Below are 25,180 nucleotides of genomic sequence, written 5' to 3' on the forward strand. Positions count from 1 at the left end.
CTATCTCTATAACGATCTCTATATAAATCGCTAGCTAAAGGCTCTCTTAATCTTATAATTGTTTTTTATTTTTTCTATTGAATTTTTTTCTATCTCATATTCTATTTCATATCTGGATTTTCAAGAGAATTCTTTCGAAGATTAATTGCCACACGTCGATTGTGTTACATCGTTGTTATTCAACTCGCTCGGAAACATCTGGTATCATACTTTTGATAAGAAACGTGTAAGTGACTCACGTTAAAGATATGTTCTTCTTGCAAAATTTACCGGTTTTTGAGTATCTCTTCGATAAGTTTATCGTCACATTGTAATAAGAAAAGATCAGTTATAAATAATACATATTTGCGATAATACGAAACGTATTAATACATTTTTTTTTCAATTTCGCAATTTTGCGAGATATTACGAACATAATAATGGGAGGATATATTTCATGTGTAATATGCTCAAAATGTGGTACGAATATCGCACGTATGATAAAGTATTCCGGATGCAATCTCCGATCTCGTAAAAATTTCGCGTACGTCATCCCGCTTGGGAAAACTATTTGTGTGCTACCAATCTCCCAGGGATATTTCGAATCGCAATCTGCTATCGTTCGCCAACAATCGATTCATTTTGCCGCTCGTCTCGTTTATCTTGTATTGTTTTCGTCGGTGCGATTGGGTCGGTGACGATGCTTTTACGGGCGCGGATATTTTTAGATTCACGCCGATGTGTTACGGCAGGTTTTCTACATCCTCTCCGCAACGACTCGACTGATTTTTCCGGCGGACCGAGAGGCATTTTGTAAACAGAATCTTTCTTTTCTTGGTATACATTTCGTAAATTCATTATAAAAATTAGTAAAACACGAGAAACAATAAAACTAAACTGCCCATCGAATGACAGTTTTATAAATGCCGTTTTATAAATGAAAAATGGAAAAATTTGATCAAATTATTTTTCAGAGCAAAATATCGTGTTTTATTTCAATTACATGTAAAGTCTACAAAATACTACGTAAAGGTATCAGCGTTGGATTTATATTTCCATTGAGGATTTGCTACGCATGTACGTACGCCAGTCACGTGCGTCTCGTGATTTTGAGAGGGGGATTTTGAATATTCGTGAATCGATAAGTTTGGGACAATATTGAGACGGATGGTATTCCGCTCATTTTTATGCTATAAACCTATTATTTGTCAAATATATGACTCATGTGCATGACTTGAAATTAAAGATGCCGACTCTGGATCAACAACCTCAGTTGTGGATATCAAAAATAATCGACGAACGGAAATACTGATCAATCTATTTTATTCTTGTTTATAGTAAAAGTCCATTTATCATTAATATAATAAGAAATATAATTTTTTAATAAAACTGAATACGTGAAATTAGAGAAGAGATTATAATTGTTCAATACTTGCTTTGTGGCATATCTTTTTTAAATATCATTCAAATAGAAATCATATTTAAAATTTTAATACTTTGTTTACTGGAAATGCGTAATGTAATACAAAACTTTTTATTATTAAAGAAAACGATACTATTGAGATTATTCTCTCGATATTCGCGTTCTATCACGGCGCATTATCGATATCGATACTTTTAATATCTGCAGGCGTGAATAACGTATAACGTTGCATAACCTTTATAATCGATAGGTGATAAGGTATCATAGCGAGGTGGCACAATATCGTGCAGTTCGTATATTACGTTACGAATGTATGTTACATGACAAATTGGTCACATGTGATTTTGCGTCACGTGCCGGCGACACATCTCTGCTTTCCTTTATGTAATTGGATTCTTGTGATACTAAATCGAGAGAATTCGTGCTACGGAAATGCATCGCACGATGGAGCGGACAATGTCGATATTCTTGGAAAGTAAGCGGAGAAAATTCGTGTCGTAATATTATTTTATTTCTATTTCGTCGCGTAAGATGAGATGATTCAGAGGTCATTTTTTTTATACTTATGATTTTTTTTGACTTTGTCGCTTTGTGGGAAGCTAGAATATAAAATTGTAATAATGAAAAGGTTTCAATAATATATAATATCGCAAAGAGAAGAGATAAAAATTCTCCGATCTATGCCGAGTTAAAATTTCGGTCAATACAAAATCTAAATCCGACTGTGATATTTTTACTGGCATCGAATTGAGAATTTTTGATAGAATTTACGGATTTCTCGTTCACCGTTGCTTCACCAATTCCCCACAGTGCTTTTTCAAACTGACATTCCATTTTCCGGCACGATAAACGGGGGTTGAACGTTCGTAATGGTCGCTTGTGCGCGACGCGCTTAAGATATTGTAATATTATTCAAGAGCGATGACACAAAGACGATGTGCCAACAGCCTTTTTGCCTTTTTTTCCTTTTCCCATATAGACATGATACGCAATCGCTCGATCACTAAATCTACAATTGCAGACTCGCGCGACGCACAGGAAGCGTTACGAATCGTGAACTCGTGACACGAATTGCCGGCGTCTCATGACATTTAAACAATCGCAATTTGATCAACGCAATTCCGAATGCAACAACGTCATTCCAACGCTATGTGCGATAATGAGCTACTCGTTGTGCTTATATTTCGCTTATATTTCGATTGACCGCAATTACAATGAATTATGCAATTGCGTGTCATACGAACACAAAAAGATATTGCAAATTCGAAAGAAAATTTTGGTGACGAAAATAAAAACGAACGCGTAACGCGTTTATAGGCATTTAATGACAGGTTGCGGAGGGATCTACGCTTTCGCGGTTGAGCGAAAAGAAAATTGCAAGCAAGCTGTACGTGTATCATTCACACTTATTCATCATTTTACTTTACGTTTGGCATCCTTGATAGTGCATATGTGCTCAGATATAACATTATCCATTGTCTTAATTATAGAAGTTTGTCCGTGGCTTTTTGTTACAACGTACGAAACGTGTGATTTAAATGCAGGAAAACCGAGAGAAGATTGCAAAGTTATGAGAATAAGATTGCACCTATGTATCAAGTTATTACGTTATTATGAGTATACGAAATTTAGCTATTCTCAGAGTTAGTAAGTAATGAGCGCAGTCATTTCGTTATCGTTTACGTCACGCATGAATATGCATGGTGCATGCATATGCATGGCGGTCTAGCACAGATGCATAAAAAGAGCGTGAAGTCATTTACAAAAGATGACCTTGGAATCGGAAGATACAGCAAAAAAAGTTGCATATTATTCACGTCGTGCGCCCTTTGTAACGGCGAACGCCCGCAGCGCAACGATCGTTTTTTTTTTAGCGCATCATATAAATGCCACATCCCCGCGCCGTAAACAACGAAACTTATTTAATCGCTAATGTGCACAAAGTTCTAAATAAACATAACCCGAACGTTATTCATGAAATGCGGCTCATTTGTCGCAAGTAAGCGAATTTTATTTCATCATTTAATCATTCAATAACATACATGACTATATATATTCGGTTTAAAGACTCAGCTCTCTCGTCGAGTCAAATAAAATAAATCATCCTCTGATCGCTCCTTATAAACGCGTACGAAGAATCTTCGAGATTTCACGTGATCGCATCATGAACTTTTCTTTCTATCTTAAAACATTTGTCTGTATTTATCATCTGTATTTATATGAAATATTCAGAAGATTGCATCGTGAGCAACTTCTCAATGAATTGTTCCCTCCTGTTTCACCTCACGCTCTCTTTTCTCCGATCGTATCTTTTTCCAATCAGATCGGGTTTCAAGGAGCTAAGCATAGCAAGTGCATAAGGTAACGCGCACCCTCCGATTGGGCGAAATTGGGAATCGACCGCGTACCCGTACAAGAATATTGCGCGAATTCTAGCGCGATCGGCTCCGATTCGCTTGCATAGCGTCGCTTTCGGCTGCATTTAGCGAAGGGGATGCAGTGCCCCAGATTCGGCCGAGTCTGTTCCAACAGTCGTTCAACCCTCGGCCTAGATTCGCAGCACCCCGCTCTGACGTCATTCACCATTACACACGCAGATGTTCGTGGGTTTCTGTGTGTTGGTCGCCGATTTTACGTTTACACGCGGACACGCGAATGCGCATTCACACGGACAATGCGCATGCATACATACGCGCGCGCGTACACACACACACACACACACCACACACACACACACACACACACACACACACACACACATGCGCGCGCGTCATGCACAGGGAATCACGTCATCCTTCGTTGCAGTCTCAGAACTCGAGACACTGCCGAAGTGATGCGCGAACCAGGGCGCATTGTCCTCGTCAGGCTGTATTATGCAACTTCTCCCTCGATTCATCGTCCCTTTTTCATCCTCCTCTCTCTCTCTGCCTCTCTATCCTTCTTTCTCGTATTTTTGTCAAGTCAGCTTTTTTGTTGCCACGGCCAGATTTGCCGGTATCGCTTTATACATTCATATGTCTCGTTACAATAGGTGTGATTACGTCATTTCTAAAGAAAATCTGAGAAGCTATTTCAAAACTTAGTATTAAAAAAAAAATTCATCGTGTTCCCCAAGCGTGAGATTGCAAATTAAATTGTATGACTTTGAGGGATTTTCATATATACTTTTGACTGCCTAGAACCTCTCTCTTTCCAGTTTTCTTCTAAAAAATCGGTAGTCATGTCTCATTACATTTAAAATGAAATTTAATAGGGAAAAAAATCGATAAATCTGATAATTATCTGTTTTTTTAATCATTTTAATCACTTCAAACAATAATATTGTGTGTCGTGATAATTTTAAGATTAATTTGTATGGCATTTTTCTGTTAAATTATCGATATTAGTATAATAACTTTCGCAGAATAATGCCAGTATTACATATCAGCGTTCTTATTATCTATATACTAAACGATAACTTAGATAATTATATAGATAAACTTATATAATTAGTGGATAACGTTCAATTGTTGTGTTCATACGTCAAACGACAATAATAATTCGATTATGAATGGCACAAATCTTGAAATAATTGATGATCGATGTATAAATAATAAATTGTGTTTTTTCCTCAATAAAATGCGAAAAGTCAATCTGATTTATAAGAAGCCGCTAAATTATCTTACTCTTTTTGCAATTTCTCTTTGTTTTCTTTTTGTCTTTTTTTTTTGTAGAATATTATTATCACAAATTTTTTATCGCTAGTAAAATGACGTCTCTCGCTATAATGAATACAAAATAATTCTGACTTAGCCATAAAATTAATGTTGGATGTTATTTTTATTCACCTTAATTATATAATTGAATGAAACTGTTAACTGGACCGATTGTCATACATGATTAATTTTATGGCTGTTTTTGTTAGCTATTAATAACGTATTGATCTTTTAGTGCTTCTCTGTATGCATACATTGGCGTATCTTGATGTATGGAAATCAAGTTTTGCACATTATATGGAGATTTCGTTTAATGGATATATTTATCAACATTTTGCATAATAATGTTTTTCCAATAAGATAAGAAGTTCAAAATAGTTTCTATAATACTTTTAATCCGATTATACTCGTAAATGATATCATCATTCGACTATGATGCCTTCCCACAGAAAAACATCGAATGCTGCTTTTGTGAATTTTGAAATTTTTATCTATTTCTTCCAGCTCACGGGTTTTCTCCAACAACCTATTCCGTACAGCAGCATGTCGGAGGTCCGAAAATACGTCGCCGCCAGGTGGGACCCCGTGTATAAGAACTGCCTCAGCATCGTCCTGCCGGATGGTTCGCTTCTTCTGCAAGCCAGCAACGCTTACACGAGGGACCAGTGGTACCACTCGATATTATGGAAAGTACGTAAGGAAAATCCTTATTATTTATTGTTGTCCTATTTCAATCGGTTATTTTCATTGCGACGCGACTGTTTTCAAGGATCAAAGATTTTGAAGAGTGCAAAACGATGTTTACGTGGGCCTAACATGCGAAATCATTGACGTTGGCTGGGTTTAACATTAATGTTTTATTTGGCCACGTTACGAGATTTGCCAATGCTTGTTTACCATATTAATAGCGATAAAAAACGGTGGACTTTCGATTCATTTTTAACTCAAAAATTTTTTAAGCTAACAATAGAGCACTGCGTTTACTCATCTTTCGACTGGCGTTTTTCGTGCGGCGAACGATCGATGTTATTCGCGTGAATGCGAACGCTGATACCAAATATTTTTTTTAATATCGGCCTTCCGATGTTTGACGTGGGTCGACAGTGAACGGCAGAGCAAACATAGCGTTATTAAAGCCCAATGTGAGATTAAAGCAGGAGGAAATGATAACGGCGCGAAAGGCGAACGTTCTCGATCGTTCTCGGCCGGATCAAATCTCCCGGATATGTCAGTGTTTTATAGAAGTCCCCACGAGCGACTTAATATCCGGTCGGGAAATTAATCAGCGGCTTCTCATCGTGACCGCACGACAAGTAAATCGCAGCGATCGGGTCAGCCATAACGATTGATTGAATTTTATTGTTTATGGCGTTATATTCTTGATGAAAACATTGTCCATACCGTTGACGGTCTAAATGTCGTGACATCTGCGAGATTGACCCTGTTCGCCGAAAGGCAGATTCGTTTCAGTTCAATTTTCAGCGTCATTAGATATAGACGATACCTTAGAACGACATTTTGACAGTTAATTTCAATTTTTTAACGAGAATTTTTTTATTAACTAGCAGCAATTTTTATTCTTTTTAAGAATAAATTTTGCTATAACAAACTTTGCTATATATTATACATTTGAAAATCTTAAGGTTTCTATTACTTTATGTTTACCATGTTTGCACATCATTTTTTATCATACAATTATTATTTTGCTTTGAGATCTTTTATTTCAATTTTTTAATGAAAATTCTTTTATTAACTAGCAGCAAGCAATTTTTATCCTTTTTTAATGATTAAATTTTGCTGTAACGAATGCATCATACGTTTGAAAATCTTGAGATTTCTATAATCTTCTTTATTTACTTATCATGTTTGCATATCATTCTTTATCATACAATTATCATTTTACTTTGAGATTTTTAATTTCAATTTTTTAACGAGAACTCTTTTAACTAACTAACTTGCTTTATACTTATCATGTTTACATAGTATTTTTTATTATATAATTATCATTTTGCTTTGAGACTTTTTTATTTCCGAATTAATGAGAGAACTCGCCGTTTAAATAATTCGAATTCGAATTCGCGAATCATCCGAAATCGATTCGTTTGCCTATAGAAAAGCATCTTTAAGTATCAACACCTGGTGTCGATGACCGTTCGAGAAGACGTGATACTACGCGAATTGCGCACTATGGTAGACTTCGCTCTGTGGACGCCGCTCCAGGACGAGAGGGTAGCCGGTGCCCCATTGGAAGCGGTGGTTAAATTGTTGGACGAGCCCAACGCTGAGACTGATTCAGATGGGAAATCCGTGGAGGGTTTTGTTCGTTATCGTAAAAACTGGGTGGAGGATGTGGTTATCATAGTGGCTCCTCTTCTGGAAAAGGCGGTGCCGCCGGCGTCACTCACGAGGGTACTCACCAGACTGGCGCAGCAGAATCCGCGATCGCAGCTGGTCCCGATGTTGTTCCCAGCGATCACGAGATGCCTGAAGCACACCGTTGATTTTGGCAAATCGCCGGACATGAGAAAGCTGCTGCAGGTAAGATGTGTCCGACGCGTGGGTTTGTTTATATTCATCTCTTGCGCTATTTTCTTTGATCATAACGTAGCAGGTGGCGAGATCAAAAGAGATCGTGCGTTTCGTTTCTTTCTTTTTAGTTTTTTTTTTTTTTAGTTTTATTGATATAGGAGTCAGATATAAAGAAAAATGAACCTTTGTTGTTTTACGATAATTTTACGATAATTAGTTGGGCAATTTATAACTCGCGATAAGCGGTAAGAAAGCGCGAATGTGCGAAAGTTACGACATTGAGTTCCGTATGTATAGGTGTTTATCGCTGCATTGTACGAGAATAACGACGGCGAGCAGGCGATCAGAGATTACATCTCGTCAGTTCACGGGCCGGGTAGTGATTGTCCGCACCCGAGGGTACTCCCCAATCTCGTGTCGATTTGCGTCGCGGCCATATTCCACAGGTAAGTTTTCCTCCGATAATGGATATAATTATAATGGATATAACTAGATATTCATATCACGAATCAAGGGAAACTCTCAATAATGTTGATTCCGCTTTCGCAGGTTCGAAGTATCGAGTCGCGCGTCATTGAATGAGGAGAAGCCGCCGTCGTTACCGCCGTTGCAGTGTTACTTGCACGTCTTGAATATCGCGTAAGTGTATCGCTTTGACCAACCTGACACGTACTTCTCATCCTCTCTGTTCGTCATTTCAATTGCATTCGGCTCTAAAACGCGTTTCATATATGGAGGCGAACGACATTGCAGATCGGAGTACGCTGACTGGTGTCCGGGTCTCGCGGGACTGCTGCAACCCGTCCCGTTTCCGGAAGAGGCTTTGACCGTGAGAGAGGTGCAGGAGTCCATTCTGTTGTGCGTGATGCGACGACTGGCGAAAGACCCGAGGTGCACGGTGCATCGTGTTTTGCTGCCTGTCAGAGAACCGCGGCCAGGCTGGATCCACATCGCCGCGCCGTCTAGCCCGGCTTGCCCAGACCGCGGAGAATTATTCGGCGAGATGGTAAGATTCTATTGGATTTCTATTCCTTCTTTACGTTTCTCTCGTATATTGTTAAATACATTCCTTATAACATTTATAAAATTTCATTGACACTTTAAAATATAAAACACAGTGTTTTTTTTTTAATTTTTAATTTTTTTATATTATTATTTTTTTCCATCTTTTTTCTTTTGATTTTAAAAGTTTCATTAATTGATTACGATTGAAGATGATAACGTTTACAAGAATACGTTTTACATATGCAGAAAATTTCCTTGATATTAAATATTTCTAATAAGATACTGCGAAAATTAAAATATCCGAGGTAATTACTTATAAAGGCAATTGCTTATTATCTCGTGTAAATTGTTCCTACCGTGTTTTATATATTCAGGTTATACGTAACAAGTAATAAATCTAACAGAGAAATAGAAAGAATATAGGCGGACAGATATCGCAATTATCGCGCTTATCGGTGTAACGGCATCGAATTTATCCGCACGCGAAACGATTGTGGTATATTCAATAACGTAATCTCGCGAGCCAGGCGTTCCGAATTGCGCGAATTGCTCCGGCTTTCGCGAGATAACACAGGCCGGAATAAGATCTGTCGTTCAAAAACAATTCCCGAGGAGGCACGAAGCTCAGCGACGATCGGAGCGATTCGATCGGAGAATTTCATCTGAATATTCATGAATTACTCTTTTGAGATGCGCGGTCGCGGTCGCGGTCGTCTTCAATGGATTCGTATTGACAGCATCTCTCAATTCCAATCCTCTCAGAAATAACCGCCGAAACCGAACCGCCACCGCTCGCGCGGAATTAATGAAGTCTATTGAGTAATCACGGGACGAGCGAGCGAAGGATATAACGGATGATTCTTGCATCGAATAAATTCTATTTTCTATTTACGGCAGAAATTTCATTCTTGACTTTGTCATTGATGAATTTTAACGTACATCCCCGTGATATATTGTCTATGTAATTGAAATAAGGAAGAATTGAGAATTTTTCCCGCGTCTAATTTAGATTTCTCGGAAGATTTACAAATGTTATAGAACAGCTTATTCTCGAACAGCTCACCACTCTACTGGCGTGCTGCTGTCGGCGGAAGAGATTCATCGCGTCCTTGCTGAAGCAGGCGGGTGATGATTGCATTCTCCTAGCGGTGCGAGGCTGCGACGCCGCGCAAGAGACTCTGTGCTTGATGCTCGAGTGGCGTTTATTGCCAAACGAAGAGGCAAGACTTCAGATAATCAACGCACTTGAGTCCACGGAATCCGGGAAGAAGCGCTATGCCGCTCTCTGCCAGAGGCAGAAGAACCTGCAGGAATTGGTAAGCGTATTTACGATTTATTTCAAGCCAACGCGGAGAATCAATCGCTTTTCTGCGTTTCTTCTCTCTCTCTTTTTTTTCTTTTTTTCTTTTTTTTTTGTAAGTGAATGACGATAAATTTTATCATATCTTGAAACAATCTTATGTATGAGATATGTATATTTGATCTTGATCTCGTCAGCAACAAAAAGGCGGACCTCGGAAATTGACACTACCGGTACGAGCGACCGACGCCGACGTCGCTCTTCTGCTAGGCGGTCGTGCCCTTGGTAATCTCGAATGCCTCAGCCTGGCCTTCACTTCCGTGACGTCCGCGTGCGCGGAACAATTGATAAAGTTACCGGCGCTGAGATACCTGAACTTATGGGCTACGCAGTTCGGTGATACCGGCCTACAGATGATCAGCGAGCACTTGCAGAAGCTGCAGGTGCTAAATCTCTGCGAGACGCCCGTCTCCGACAAAGGCATCTCCACGTTGGCCTGTAAGTATATCCCAAAGCTGAAAACTTCAACGGTTTAATTATTCCGTAAGAATCATGATGATGAATGTGTGAAAGCGAATTAAAGAGTTAGAAAAGACTAAGTAAACTGTAAGAAATAACATGTATATCAAATAACATATCTTAAGAGATATGCATGTAGAAAAGTATTAAGCGTACAACTTTTCTATATACTGTATACGAGGTAAAAAGTAAGAAATGTAATTTAATATTTTAATTAATGTTGAATTTAATTAAATTAATTTTTATTTTCAAGTTTCGATTTATTCGATATGACTTGTATATCTCTGTTGCTCAAAGAAAGTTCTATTGCTTCGTTGCAGCATTAACCAGCCTAAGGAAATTGAATCTGAACAGCACGAAGCTATCGGCTCAGACATTTGAGTCTTTGAAGAAGCGACTGCCGGCCCTGCAGGAATTCGACGTTCGATATACGGAGGCCTGGTGACCCGAGTTTGCGTCCAGCGTCTCGCCCATCGGCGATCGTTGCGACGAGATGAACAAAGAAATAACGCTGGTAATGAGGTTATTCGGATCCTCAGACTTGGTTGGTCGGAAGAAAACTCAAGAGACATCACGAAGTAATGTTCGCAACTAATCAATGTAATCAATCCGATCCGGATATTGAGCATTGGGCGTGATAAACGCGTTCGTTTTGCTTCGAAGTTTTGTTGCGAAATGATCGCCGAAAGCTAAGGACTTTCGCCAGTGAATTCTTTCGAATAGAAGAAAACAAAGTCTTCTATTAAGTACTATGCAGGATAAGTGAAGAAAGAATCTTTTACGCTGTTTTTACGTATCTTCGACGTATCTTGCTTCTTCCAGTTTAATTGATTGACGATTGGTTCCTTTCCAGAGGGCGATAAATATGCGCGATAGATCGACAGTATCAGTACATATATATTCGCGTGTCCATATAACGTATCTTCCATTTTCCAAATTAATATTATTTATGATATTGCGAGATAGGTCAAGGTTTTGTCCGAAAATTCATATTAAGTGACACTCTCGCAAAGAATGTTAATTAATTTAAACGCGCATTGTCGACGGGAGACTGCACTTTTCACGAACATTCCAGCACTGTGAACTCACTGTCAGACGTCAGTTTCCAGGAAAGACACATATTCTGTGTGAATAAATAAATATTTGGCGTGCGACAAGCGGTCTCTCAGCATTTGCATAGAATGCAAAAATTTGTTCGAGAGACAAATGGAGATATGTGAGAAGGCATGTAATGATCGTTTGAAGACTCGTGATCGTTAAAGTCGAGGAATGTGAATTGGTTACACGGTAAGTTGTCCACCCGGCGGTCGGCGAAGGGAATATTTGCGCGGACAAATGCGATGTATCGTGCAGAAGTAACGCGCTTGTCTCGGCGATTCTAATCGAAAATGGCCATTAACAACCGCACTTAATGGCTATTCACGTTTTTACGCAACTGTGAAGGCCAGTTTCGTCGAGCGTCAATTTTAATAGTAATTTTAGTAAGTCCTTCCTCCATCTATTTTTACTTCTAGAAAAAAGCGTTTCTACGCGTTATTAAAGCGTTAGAGGCGCAATATCTTCCTTCTTTTGTCCAGTCTCTTGTATTTTTTTTATACTCGTGTGATATTATTTCTTATTAATATTACTTTATGACGGAGATTACAAATATCGTCTGTATATCGCTGTATATTTGACTTTCGTTTATCAAAGATGCGCGTTGCTAAGTAGCATCGTGTTCATCATTCGCGACGAAATTGAAAGTTGTTCCGATCCGTCGTGTCATGAAAGAAAATTTTTTGCGTTGTGGGAGTAATAATGAAATGGTTATTGCTGGCATAACTTCGCATAACGAGAAATCTTTCCTGCCTTTCTGTAAACTTGCTTCTCGGTGGTTTACAGAGACAAGAAAGAAATTGTCGTGCGTTTTACCAAATTCATTAAGAAGCAAAAGTTGATTACAAGAGAGATTCTTGAGTAACAACAACCAGCAAAGATCACAAGATGATAATGATGATGATAGTAACTGTAACGACCCTTTGCGATCTTCGACGCGAAATAAAGACTGTTCTCAATCGTGTGTCAGCGTGTTGCCGGACGGCAACCGCCAATCGATCCCCGTGCGTCAAGTGCCCTTCTCGTCGGGGGACACTACCGACTTATCCCTTTCCGTTCGAGGCGTGCCCAACTGCCTTAATCAGCGAGTTCTGAGCGACCACTGCCACAACACGCGCGCGTCGCGTCACGGACGCGATTTTACTCTAGTAAAAAATAAAACGAGCGAAGCTTCGAAGCGTTCCCGCGTCCTGTCGCGAAATCGCGGAAGTCTCGCATTTCCGCGTTTCCATCGTAAGCGCGGCGAAGCTCCGCGAGTCGCGGACGACGTGGACTCGCACAACATGCATTTCGTTCCTTAATGTAAATAGATAGGTAGACAATTAAGGATCGTCTCCCTCTCCCGTTTCTCCTTCGATCAATTAGATAGATTTTAATAATTTATTCTCTAGCTAGAAACCTTCTCGTATTTATATATTACAATAATATCACATGTATGTCGCACGATCCAACTCGTATTAGCGTGAACACGCGTTTAGGGGGATTTAGTCGATATTTCGAGTTTAGAGCGCCGACAAGAGAAAGGAGAGAAAGAGAGAGGGTGCCACTCTCGAAGAGTGGCAGAATTCGGCCGTCGCATGGGAGTCGCAGCGATGACGATTCGGCGATTTCATAAAAAAAAAAAAATCTCGTCTCGATTATTGTAATGCCGCAAGGGAACAAGCATTGTAAGAAGACTGTTTACGTCAATTTCAATAAGGATCTTATAAACTTAGGGAGCCACAAAATAATCACTCGAATTAATTCCTCAGCGTCACAGGCCTCTGTGAGCGAAACAAATAAAATTCGAATTTAATACCTCACTATATCCGTTCCGTCACGCCTTTCGTTGTCTTTCACGCATCAGCGAGATTCGCGATCTTGCGCCGATGCTTGGCTTTCGCGACTCGCCAAAGGCTAGGTTTCTCTTTAAGTTTTACCCTTAAATCATTTATTCGCATGTAATTTTAGCCGATGCAGGTGAAAAATCTGTAAAACATGCTCTGTTAAACGTGTTACGAGAATGATCGGATGATTCAGTGTTAAATTATTAATAATCATATCTTTCTTTGACATTTTCGTACGAATAAATTGTTTAATCGAAGAACATTGTCATCTGTGTGTGTGTGTCATTTATTATTCATTTAGATAATTCTGCGTCCTAATTTTTTATTTTATTAACGATTTTTATTTGACGTTCATTAAAATTATACTCTGTTATTTTTATATCATTTTAGATGCTGAACAAGTGAAGTGTTTAAAATAAATAATGGTGCAATTTAATTTATTGACGATTTTACTTTATTATGAAAATATGAAAATAATACGGAAATACCTTAGAAAAATATAAATAAAATGATTAAAATTATTATGATTTCATACATCTCAGTCTGTAGTTAATATATATATTAATTGATGCATCATAATTTCGCATTATTTTCTATATCTGCACAAGGTAAGTATATTTAATTTTAGTAATGTAAAAAATTGGGTAATTTCTGGATTATAATTTTTCTAGATATAGTACAAATTTTTTGGGTTAAATAAGAGAAATATATTTGTCATTTTCTGGAATATTAAATGTCTTTGTTACAAGACTTTTATGTACTATTTATATATGTATGTGTATGTATATATATATATATATATATATATATATATATATATATATCAAAAATATACAAATTTATTGTGAGTTTAGAATTTATGCAAATTATTTATTTAAATATATTTATTTAAACGCATCAAGAATGTGCTATATTGACGTTTTATTATAGCAGATTATAACTTATATATGGTCCCTCGATCAATTTAAGATTAAAATTAAAATAAACGAATTTAAATTTGATCCTTTTTTCATTCATTCGTTGATAAAATAAATCACTGGGAGCTTGTTTTAGAAGTCGTAATTCATTCGACGTTGCAGTATTTGTTGTTGATAGTTGGTAGCGATTTCCGCCTGAACTTCTCTCTTCAGATTATCAGGTAATTCATCCCACACGGGTTGAGGCACAGTATCTGTATATATTAAAAATAACGTTAATTCTTCATGTTTAAATATTACAATTTTAATTATTTTGAGATTAAGATGTTTTATTATGTTTGTACTATGTTTAAATTATTTCTCGATAATTATTAAATGTATATCACATTTTTCATCTCTTTATATTCCTTCAAACTTTATAATTAATTACGAATGATTTAATCGTCTTCGACGATGATGCATAAAATCTATACTTTGTAAAAATTGTCAGAATTTTTCATTTTACCTGTGCATTTGTATAATAAATCCGACCAAGTGATCATTTCTTGTGAGAAGCAGTAAACACCAAGTTTTCCACCTTGCAAGGTCGAATCGAATATGTTCCCAGAATCGACTACTAGCTGTGTGCCCTGGTACAGCCAGAATCTGATCAGGCCGATTTTAGGTCTGTGTAATAGATGCCATCTGTACGACACTCTTTGTTGCCAGCCAATCTTCCTCGGATCCCTCCACAGGATCCTCACCTCCTTAGGAATATCTTCTTTATGCCAAAGACTATTCCGAAGCATTATGCCCGGTCCAGTGTCAGACTGGACGAGCCTCAACAAAATTCCAGGTTCAGCTTCGGCACGGAATGGAGCTGGTTCCCAGTAGACCTGTGCTAGTTTCTTCCAAGTAACAACGTAGAAATGTCGATTATCTTGATAGGAAAAGACGAAGCCCACAAAATCGTCGTCGTCATCGTTATCGATGTAAAAGGTTCCTTCGAAATCGACGTTTGTCAGCTCGTCCGGTCCTTTATAAATATGAAAGATTATTATGAGATATAAAAATGCGATAGTTTGTGAAATTAGCTCAATCAATTTGCTATCATGATCAAATTTAAAAAAATCATTGCCACATATCATCTACATTTTTAATAATAATTTATTCAATCTATGTTGCGATTATACAGAAGTAAATATTCTAAATATATTTATTCTCTCTCTCTCTCTCTCTCTCTCTCTCTCTCTCTCTCTCTCTCTCTCTCTTTCTCTCTCTCTCAGGATGACTAGACTCTTTCGAAGAATACATATATTTTTTTGGAATCAGAAAAAAGAATACAAATACTTTTGATTTATTTTACTTTTACATGAAAACATACTTTTTTTCTGTTTATAATGCAATTTGAGCAAATAATGGGATCATATACCAAAAAAATTAGATTTGTTTTTTCTCGTTGCGTAGAAGCAGCATCATCTCAGTTAACATTAAAATTTAATAGCATTAAGTATCTAATTTGTTATTTTATATTTTTTTTAAATATCTACCTATAGGTATTTAATATAGGTAATATATTTCAAACGTTTTAGTCACGTACAAAAATAAATACTGTCTGTTTAATTTTGCGATAATTAATTACATGTTTATAATACTCATAAAAGAAACTTATTATAATAAAAACTCCAATTTTGAGCAAAATTTTAATTTTTTACTTTGATCCCTTTCTTTCCCTTCTTTTCTATCACTTAATTGATTTCTCCTGAGCCGGCACTCAGTTTTTATATTTAAGTCGGGTTTCATCCTGCCAATGAAATCACTATATAGCATCTTGAATTTTTTTGTCAATCTTTTACAAATTTTTTGGAATGTAAACATATTGTAGAAAAAGAAAAGGAACTTGGAATTTTTATGACATTTGAAATATATAAGCGTCTTGTGTATCTTTATGATAGATTCAAACTCACCTATGGCAATTCCGGGATCGCTATTAAGAAGCTGTTGAATCTCAGTTCCTTGACTATGAATTTTCCATACAGGATCAAGTTGCGCGGTACCACGTGGATCGAGGGCAATTGTCGTATATTTACGGAAGTCCGTCGCCCATATTAGACTATTATTAGGACAATTGTCGTGGATGTTGATAATCGTGTCGTTATCATTGTCGTTCCAACATGCATCGCCAATATTATCGTCTATATACGTAAAATATAGAAATATTTATTTTAACATGCTTTTCCATTAATATTGTTTTTCTCGTAATTAATAAGAAAAAATAAAACTAATAAAAATAATAAAAATAATAATAAAAATAAAACTACTTTCATGTTCTTTTCAAAATTAAAAAAAATTTAAAATACTGACTTTAAGTATTTCATGTTCCACTATTTATTTCTTTTCATTTCTTTCATGTAGGAAAGATTATGGTACCATTTGCTTCCAGCAAAATTTCGTCAAACTTACGATTAAGATCACGTTGATCCGGATTGTAGACGTAAGGACAATTATCGATCATATTGGGTACACCATCGCCATCGATGTCGTCGTCGCATTCGTTGCCGATCCCGTCGTGATCGACGTCGTTCTGTCCGGGGTTTGCTACATCCGGACAGTTGTCTCTGTTGTCCTGGACACCGTCCCTGTCGCGATCCGCATTGGTATCGCAAATATCCCCGACGCCATCGCCATCAATATCTGCTTGATCTGGATTGCTAATGTCAGGACAGTTGTCGCAGACATCACCGATGCCATCCCCATCGCTGTCACGCTGATCTGGATTCTTTACTTTGACACAATTGTCCTGATTGTTGTATATACCTGAACGACATATCTTTGTTAGCACATTATTACGTCGATAATTGTAATCATCTTTCTATTGTAAGAAAAATACAATAATATATTGAACGTTTCTTATTTAGAATTTTTTTTTTTCATTTTTTTTTTATTTGGCATTTAATAATTTTTTTTCATTCAGTATTTTTATTCCTTTTTAATTTTTCTTTTTTACTTAGCATTTAATAAGTTTCTTTTCAATATTAAAAATTTACCGTCGTTATCCATATCGTTATCGCATGCGTCGCCTGAACCATCATCATCACAATCCTCCTGATTCGGATTCCAAACCAATGGGCAATTGTCGCAGGCATCGCCGATCTTGTCGTTGTCGGTGTCTAGCTGGTTCGGATTATATATAAGCTTACAGTTGTCAGATAGATCCAGTATGCCGTCATTGTCGTCGTCATCGTCACAAGCATCGCCAATTCCGTCTTCGTCAGTATCTTCTTGGCCACTGTTTGGTATTGTCGGACAATTGTCGGTGTAACAGCGACGGTCGTGGCAATGAAGACTTCTGTCAGGGATGCCGTCGCTATCGCTGTCGGGACCGCAGGCGTGTCCATTACCAGCCCATCCGACGCGACACTATAAAAAATATATCCAAGTTGTTTGATCATCTCTGTTTTTACATAATAAAATAAAATATAAAATTACGTAATTCGATTAAATCAATGAAATTTGTTTTCTTTAGAAATTAACTACGAATTATTATAGTTGTGAAGATTGTAAAGAATTACAAAGTTGAAATGATATCTATAATAGAAGTCATTTTTCGTTAAATTTTTTATAATATAAATAATAATTTTTTTTTCAAATTTATTCTACTTGTATTTTTTTCAAGTTTTTTTTTTCTTTTTTATTTAAAATTCTTTTCTCTGTGGGATTTTGCTATCTTTATTTTGATAAAGTTATTTCTGCATTATTCAGGAATTCTGTATATCGATTTTTTATTAAGAATAATAATTTTAATAATAATATTATTATTATTATTATGTTGGATAACTGAAGTTCTTACCTTGCATATATATTCGTTGGTGTACATAGCGATGCAATAAGCATTGACGTCACAAACTGTTATCATATCTGGACAGACATCATGCTGAAGGTGACATCCTATCGTTTGATTACCGATGTAACCACTTCTGCATGGGCCACACCTATAGGACCCCTTTAGTAACAGAAAGCGATAGAGTTATAAAATATTTAATGAAATAGATCTCGTTGCGTTTCATGTTAAATTCGAATTCGAAAAAAAATTACTCACTTCCGTGTTAATACATTCTGAATAGGGATTGCATCCACCGTTGTTGATCTCGCACTCGTTTATATCCTCGCAGATCTGTTTCCGCGTTCTGGCCATCTCTACTCCAACACCTTCCGTCATTGGCCCCGTGTAACCTGTCGGGCATCGGTCGCATCTGTATCCAGGATGGAGGTTGATACATCGTACACCGGGATGACAGGGTCGTGCCAGCTCGCATTCGTTCGCGTCGAGACAAACCGTGCCATTGCCCACGTACCCCATCGGACATGGACCGCATCTGTGTATCACGTTTGACAAGAAAATATAGAAGTATATAAACTTGAGAATTACGAATTATAAAGCGGATTTTAGAAGAAAATTTTATATTGTGATTGATGTATAAATATATGTATATAAATATATAAAAATATATATAATTATATAATAATTATATACGAAATATATTCATATATATTACATTCAGAGAAAAAAGTCGTACCAGTAACTAGAAATTTATACACAAATAGCGCTTCAACTATGTATAACAAAGTTGTAATAAGAACAATTACAAGAAAGAATCAAGAAAGTATAGTAATATTAGTAATATTAATCATTTATAATAAATCCTTAAATAAACTAATAGGATTATATATTGTTGTTGTCAAAATATATTTTTTGAACTTATCTCAATGATGTTGTGACATTATGCTTATCTCACAAAAATATTTGTCTAAACTGAAAAAATGTAATATCATATTCTATTTATATGAAGTCTATATAATTATGTAATTACAGTTGAGTTGCTATTTCATTATCAATTAATAATTCACATTTATTGTAATCGTGACTATATTTTTATTGTATTCAATAATACTTTTATATTTATTACTTATTATTTATTACTTTGAAAAACTAGTTGCAGGTATCTAAATTTCATAAATGTCAGAGATACAATTGCTAGAACTATTTTGTATTCTTGCAGTATAGTTTCTTTCTTTTGTAAAATTTCTGTTTGGTATAAGAAAAATAAAAGTATTACTGAGGAGACATAAAGAATAATTAAAAGAATAATTTCGCATTGTTTTTTTTTTTTATAAAAAATTAAGTTTGCAAATGAGAAAAAAATTGCTCATATTACAATCATACACACACACATATATATATATATATATATATATATACTTTTAATTATATATTTAATTATAAATACATATTACACATTATATGATTACATATGGGCATTTTTTCTCATTTCAAACTTAACTCTTTTAGAAGAGTGCGACAATTAGAACAATGCGACATTATCTTTTTAATTATTTTTTATGTCTTTTAATTATTATTATTTTTTTTTATATCAAATAAAAATTGTACAAAAGAAAGAATGTGATATGAATATATATGGACATATATTATATATTACATGTTTATACATGTTTATATATATAATTTATATATGCTCTTATATGAAAAACTTTTTTAAGAAATTAAAAAAAAATTAATCTCTCAAAATAAACTTTAGTGTTTTTCCTAAAGAGAATTAATTTTAATCATTATATAAGATTTAAGGGAAATGTGTTGCATTGTAAAAGATTTACCTGAAATACGGTGGAGTCTGTGTGGAATAGCATTTGACTTCGGGATGACAGGGATGATTGTCGCAGGGATTCCTGTGCCTCTCGCATCTTTCGCCGTCGCCGACGTATCCGCTTGGACACCTGCCGCATCTGAAAACAGAATTGTATTTAAATTGCGACTTAAGTATTCACGGACTATATACATTACATTTGTCATCATTATCATCATCATCGAGATGACATTTTCAATTTGTCAGTCTTGCTGAATTTCCATTTTATTCTATTCTATCATCTACAGATGACTATAAATATGATAGCGATTTTTACTTGTAACCATTGATGTTCTCGTAGCACCGCACTCCTTGGAAGCACGGCCGTTGGGCGCAAGTGATGACGTTGATTTTGACGCAGACCCGCCCGTTTCCGGTGTAACCGTGACGACAGGGGCCGCATTGGGGTCCGCTCGGGGTGTTACGGCACTCGACGCCGGGGTAGCACGGAGAGTTATGGTCGCATGTGGACGGCGGCGATGTTGGCACTACGGAATTACCGGGATCACGGCTCGAATGACGAGTGAATTGCCAATTTTCGGGGGGTTTCCGATCGCCGGTCTCCCATACGCGTTGTGCGCACCGTCGAGCGGGCCCGGGCACGGGCCCAGAAAATAATTCGACGTCGACGGGCTCAGCGTGTCGTACGTGCACGTGCAAGTGATACGTGTATACGTGTATACGTGTATACGCTTAAAGAGATCGACTTAAGCTCGATGTCGCGGATCTTGCGCATTCTCTTCGACTTCCTTAGAGCAAGGACAATGTGGAAACGATGCAGTAGCAACGATGCAGTTGCAAAACTGCACCTTAATTTTAGCTTAATTTCCGCCGATAAAATATTGAAATCTTATCCGACGAAAGAGAGAGAGAAAAAAAGACGAAGCCAATAAAAGTTTTATCTTAATTGCAATAATTTAATTGCAATAAAATCTTTATGTAAATTGCAATTTGTTCATCAGGATACGATTAGTTCAGAGAAATTAGTTTAATCTTTGCGAATACAAATATTGTATTTTAAATGCTTAAGTAAAAATTTCCACTAATTGCCCATATGTCGACACGAGATAATCTAAGTGCAAATATATATAGATTGCGCAACGCAAGAATACAAGAGTCACAACAAAGTTGAATTTTTCTAACAACAGGCATTTATTGCGTTGTAAGATTGCTTGATACAACTCGTTGCATATAAATAGACAGTTTCCGCAGACAACTGCCACGTACAGATTAAGTTCGAGGGTGTGAAGGACGACGCGCGAGAGATAGATTAATAAGATTCATTCAACATTACGATGCGGTTTTGGCTAGCTTCTAAATTAAAATAACGGTTATTTTCGAGCACGTGTCCTTTCAATACGACGGAACGTCACTCACCGAAGGGTGTACGACACGCCGAGCAGTTTTCGATCAATTGACGAAGATGTTGGGTTTCCAGCCTCTGCAAAAGAGAAGCCAATAAGTTTTTTTTTAAATTACATGTACTTTTTTCTTATAATAAAACAATAATCTTCTATATTACCAAGCATTTAGCAATACTAGTACTTGGTAAGTACTTATCAAGTACTAGCAATACAAAACATTATGTAATTCTCTATATCAAAAAATATTTCTATTTTGTACATTCGAAAAAAATACAACGAGGTTAAGATTTATTGCGTTTATCGTTAATGTTATCAAATGCAAAATAATGTTATCAATTGCAAAAGTATTAATTTAAGATTCAAAAATAGTAATTCTCTCTCAAACATGAAGAAAAAAATTGCTTCATTGCTTTGTCACTTAACTCACATTTAGTTCCATTTCCCTCCAGAGTTTCCTGGTGGCGTTGATTAATTCGTTCAAGGTTTTCACGACTTGATCGTCGGTCTGGCAGACTAGAAAACACTTCCTGTGAGAACGCGTTAAACGATTTAATTTAACATCCATTTATCTCACTCACCTCTTTCATTCAGACTCTGGATTCCAATATCTCCTCTCGTGGGTTTTTTGTCGGATGAATCACTATCCGTCTCATTCGGATATTCGTATTCATCTTGGCCTAAATTATTCGGATATGGGCTTCGACCAGGTCGCTTGGAATTATTAGGACGTCCAAACTCGGCAAATTCAATTGATGTTAGAGAAGGATATCTGTCAGAATCATATGGATTCGACCCGTCAGGTTTATTGAAACCATTCTGATCCGATTCGGGCTTCGAACCCGATTGATCGGGTTTAATGCTAGCCATGCCTCCAGATTGATTCGGTTTATTGGGGCGATGTCCCGTAATTGAAGGATGAGATCCGTCTGGATAATCAAGCTCGTCCATCTCATCTGGTCGTACAAGTCCAGGTGTATCGGAATCTTGTGCATCTGATTTATCGAATCCTGAATCCGGTTGATTATCGGGTTGTTTGTTGGATCCAAATTGTAATTCTTTAGTTGGATATCCCGCAAGAGACTGAGAGTACGGTGAAGATCCGTCTGGATAATCAAGATCATCCGTTTTATTCGATTGTCCAGATTGAGAAAACGAATCGAGAGAGCCATGCGGATTATATTTATCTGGTTTATCTTTGCCATCTGGACGACCTGAATAATCTGTCTTGTTCGGATTACGATCATTCGTGGGAGATGTCAAATCGTTAGCCTGATCCGGTATACTCGATCCCCCATTGGTCTCATCAGAACGATTAGTCAATTTTTTTTTGTCGTCTTCATCAGATTCAGAAGATTTCTTACGGTCCGATTGCATAATAGTCTCAAATATCGAAGGTTGTTTCTTATCGGGACACTGTTCTTTCCTCAGCGCCTCGGTGATGCTTGGAGACTTATACACTTTTATTCGGCATTTTCGTTCTCTAAACTAAAAGAATTTTGAAGTATTTGTTAATATTATTATTATCAAACAAATTAATATTATTATCAATTGAATAAATTTTAATTAAATATATTGTTAGTTATATATAGGTAAAAATATATTGCATGCAGCATTTTATAAAAAAATTGTACAACATATATTCATATATAATATTAATAAAGTGATTCTCGGTGTTAAATATAATGTAAAAATTAAGGCAAATGAGAACCAAGATCTTATCTTTATTTTAATATTCACTGAAGATGACTCAAACTTGAGTCGAAACGTCTGTATTATATATTAAAGTCTGTAATAAAGAGTGTTAATTGCACACTGTGAACAGCGCTGATTTTTGCCTTAATTTTTACATAATATATATTCATTTAGACAAAATTAATAAATATCTTTAATAATATTAAATTATTAAAATTAATTCAAAGAATATTTTTATTTTAATAATAACAATATATAAAAGTCTACAAGAATCTTCGAGAATAGAAAGTAATCATTGAGTGACACTGCATAAAGTCGTGCGGAATGCGCTCTATGTAATAATGTGACAGAAATAGGGCGCGAATAATTCATTGAAACGAATTCAATTCATCCGAGTAGTCAGGGCTCGTTGTGTTTGCGTTGGGTAAGCCAACCAGGTGCACGTAACAGAAGCAACTAGCTTAGGTCTCGTCAACCATATTTGGAAAGGCGTCGTCCCACGTTTGTGGACGTCACTAACAGCGCGTAAATAAGAAACTGTCGTGAGAACGTGAGTAGAGAAAGAAAGCGGCAGAGAAAAATGATATCGAGATAAAATTGAAGACGATGCAACGGGAATTTCTCCTCGAAGAAATTTCGTCAATTTTCAAATAATAAGTTTAAACGATGTATTTGCACATGCACGTTACGTTTTTCCTTGATGAAATAAATAAAAGGCGAATCAAAAAAAAATATGCGAAATAATACCATATCGAAAAATTTATCACAGCTGTGATATGAAAAGCAACTTACTACTTCCACCAACGGGCTGTTTTCGGCGTCGGCTATGTCGCGGAAAGTTTTTTTGAGCGGTATAGAGCCCTCGTAAACACAGTCGACATACACGTCCACGCGACGATTCGGCTGCATCTGATGCACCAGCAGAATTAGACTTTTCAGAGGGGTGTTCACCGCGAGGCTATCCACGTTGACGTGTGCGGCGTCTCGTCGGCCGGCCTCGTCGAGGTTTTCGAGTATAACTAGAACAACGAACATCAATATTATATAATAATTGTAATAAAGAATAATAATTTCCAAGGGATCCCGCGATCCCTGATAGGAAAATCTGTTGGCTCACCGCGCTTCGAGCGCCGATCGAGTAGAATCACCATTTTCGTTCTCGTGTCTGAATATTTCATCGCCAATAGAGTCTCGATTGAACCGCCAGAGTGCTTCTTCTTGACCTTGATGTTGGATAAAGCGATAATAAACTCATCTTCGTGCCAGACATCTTGCAGACTTGCAGTTAAAACTGTATTGTAAATTGGCAAAATAAGAAAAAGGTGATAGCATAAGAAAAAATAATACTGCACCTTTTTGAAAAATAAATCGTGTGATTGTCAATTAAATAAAAGAGGTAAATTGTAATTTATTATATGTTATTTAATATACGTTTAAAAAAATACTGTAAGAAACTCAACAAAGAAGGGTACAGAAGTTGACCGTAGATAGCGACCGTAGAGATTACGTTTTACGTATTGGTCATCGATCTCACGTTACTATTGTGGATTTCTTGTCGCATCGCACCGAGAATGGTCAGTTTGACGGTGCAAACGCGTTTGTCCTGAGAAACTCAAGGGTAAAAGAAATATCTTATTTTCGTGAGATTATTATTATATGACAAGGAGAAACGCGAATCAGCGGTTAAAACCGATGCAAAATTTCGTCTACACTACGATTTTATTTCAACCCCGTGATTATTCCCCGTAAATATTTGCTATTCTCTTAACGTAATCAAAATCTCTCACCTTCGTCGGATATGACGCTACCATCGACAGCGTAGACAGCCAGTAGTAATCCGAGAATCAGTACATTCAGGACTCGCATCCTGACGCGATCCTGATGCACTCTGTGCGTGGTTATTCGGTATCGTTTCGCGATTGAGTTTCCGGGAATTGAAAGGCTGAAGCAAGCACAAAGTGAATTTTCCCTTGTGATCCCCTCGATGCCGCTTTCTCGTCTTAGGATCGCGATGGATGGATCGTGACAGATACGACGGCACGCGCGCGGATATGGAAGGCACGGCCGCCGACTGAAGCGCGGATACGGACCGTCCGCGGCTTTATACGTCGCCCACGAATGTGACTTTACGCGAACGAGATTTCGTGTGTGTTAC

General features: G+C 36.8%; 2 protein-coding genes across 2 annotated transcripts in view; one reads left to right on the forward strand and one right to left on the reverse strand.

Moving 5' to 3' along the window:
- The window catches only part of LOC105427382 (C-Maf-inducing protein), a 34,450-nt gene extending 20,819 nt beyond the window's left edge, over positions 1-13,631 (forward strand). The window contains exons 2-9 of the mRNA XM_011639084.3: positions 5,602-5,787; positions 7,210-7,635; positions 7,924-8,072; positions 8,176-8,265; positions 8,380-8,632; positions 9,690-9,947; positions 10,129-10,429; positions 10,771-13,631. Coding sequence (XP_011637386.2) covers positions 5,602-5,787; positions 7,210-7,635; positions 7,924-8,072; positions 8,176-8,265; positions 8,380-8,632; positions 9,690-9,947; positions 10,129-10,429; positions 10,771-10,895 — 1,788 coding nt within the window. The 3' untranslated portion in view covers positions 10,896-13,631. The remainder of the gene's footprint in view (positions 1-5,601; positions 5,788-7,209; positions 7,636-7,923; positions 8,073-8,175; positions 8,266-8,379; positions 8,633-9,689; positions 9,948-10,128; positions 10,430-10,770) is intronic.
- Positions 13,632-14,237: 606 nt separating this feature from the next.
- Tsp (Thrombospondin) lies at positions 14,238-25,118 on the reverse strand. Its single transcript, XM_089080934.1, has 15 exons — positions 24,813-25,118; positions 24,143-24,316; positions 23,818-24,044; positions 21,912-22,818; positions 21,761-21,846; positions 21,347-21,410; positions 20,247-20,457; positions 19,941-20,069; positions 18,367-18,643; positions 18,118-18,270; positions 17,315-17,687; positions 16,731-17,084; positions 16,235-16,462; positions 14,794-15,303; positions 14,238-14,542 (listed from the first exon to the last, which is right to left on the reverse strand). Exons 1-15 carry the CDS (start codon positions 24,889-24,891, stop codon positions 14,421-14,423), a joined length of 3,894 nt encoding a protein of 1,297 aa, XP_088937060.1. The 5' UTR covers positions 24,892-25,118; the 3' UTR covers positions 14,238-14,420.
- Positions 25,119-25,180: the final 62 nt, after the last annotated feature.

This window comes from Pogonomyrmex barbatus, unplaced genomic scaffold (genome assembly GCF_055798465.1).
Source record: "Pogonomyrmex barbatus isolate J1 unplaced genomic scaffold, ASM5579846v1 scaffold4, whole genome shotgun sequence".
NCBI classification, from domain to species: domain Eukaryota; kingdom Metazoa; phylum Arthropoda; class Insecta; order Hymenoptera; family Formicidae; genus Pogonomyrmex; species Pogonomyrmex barbatus.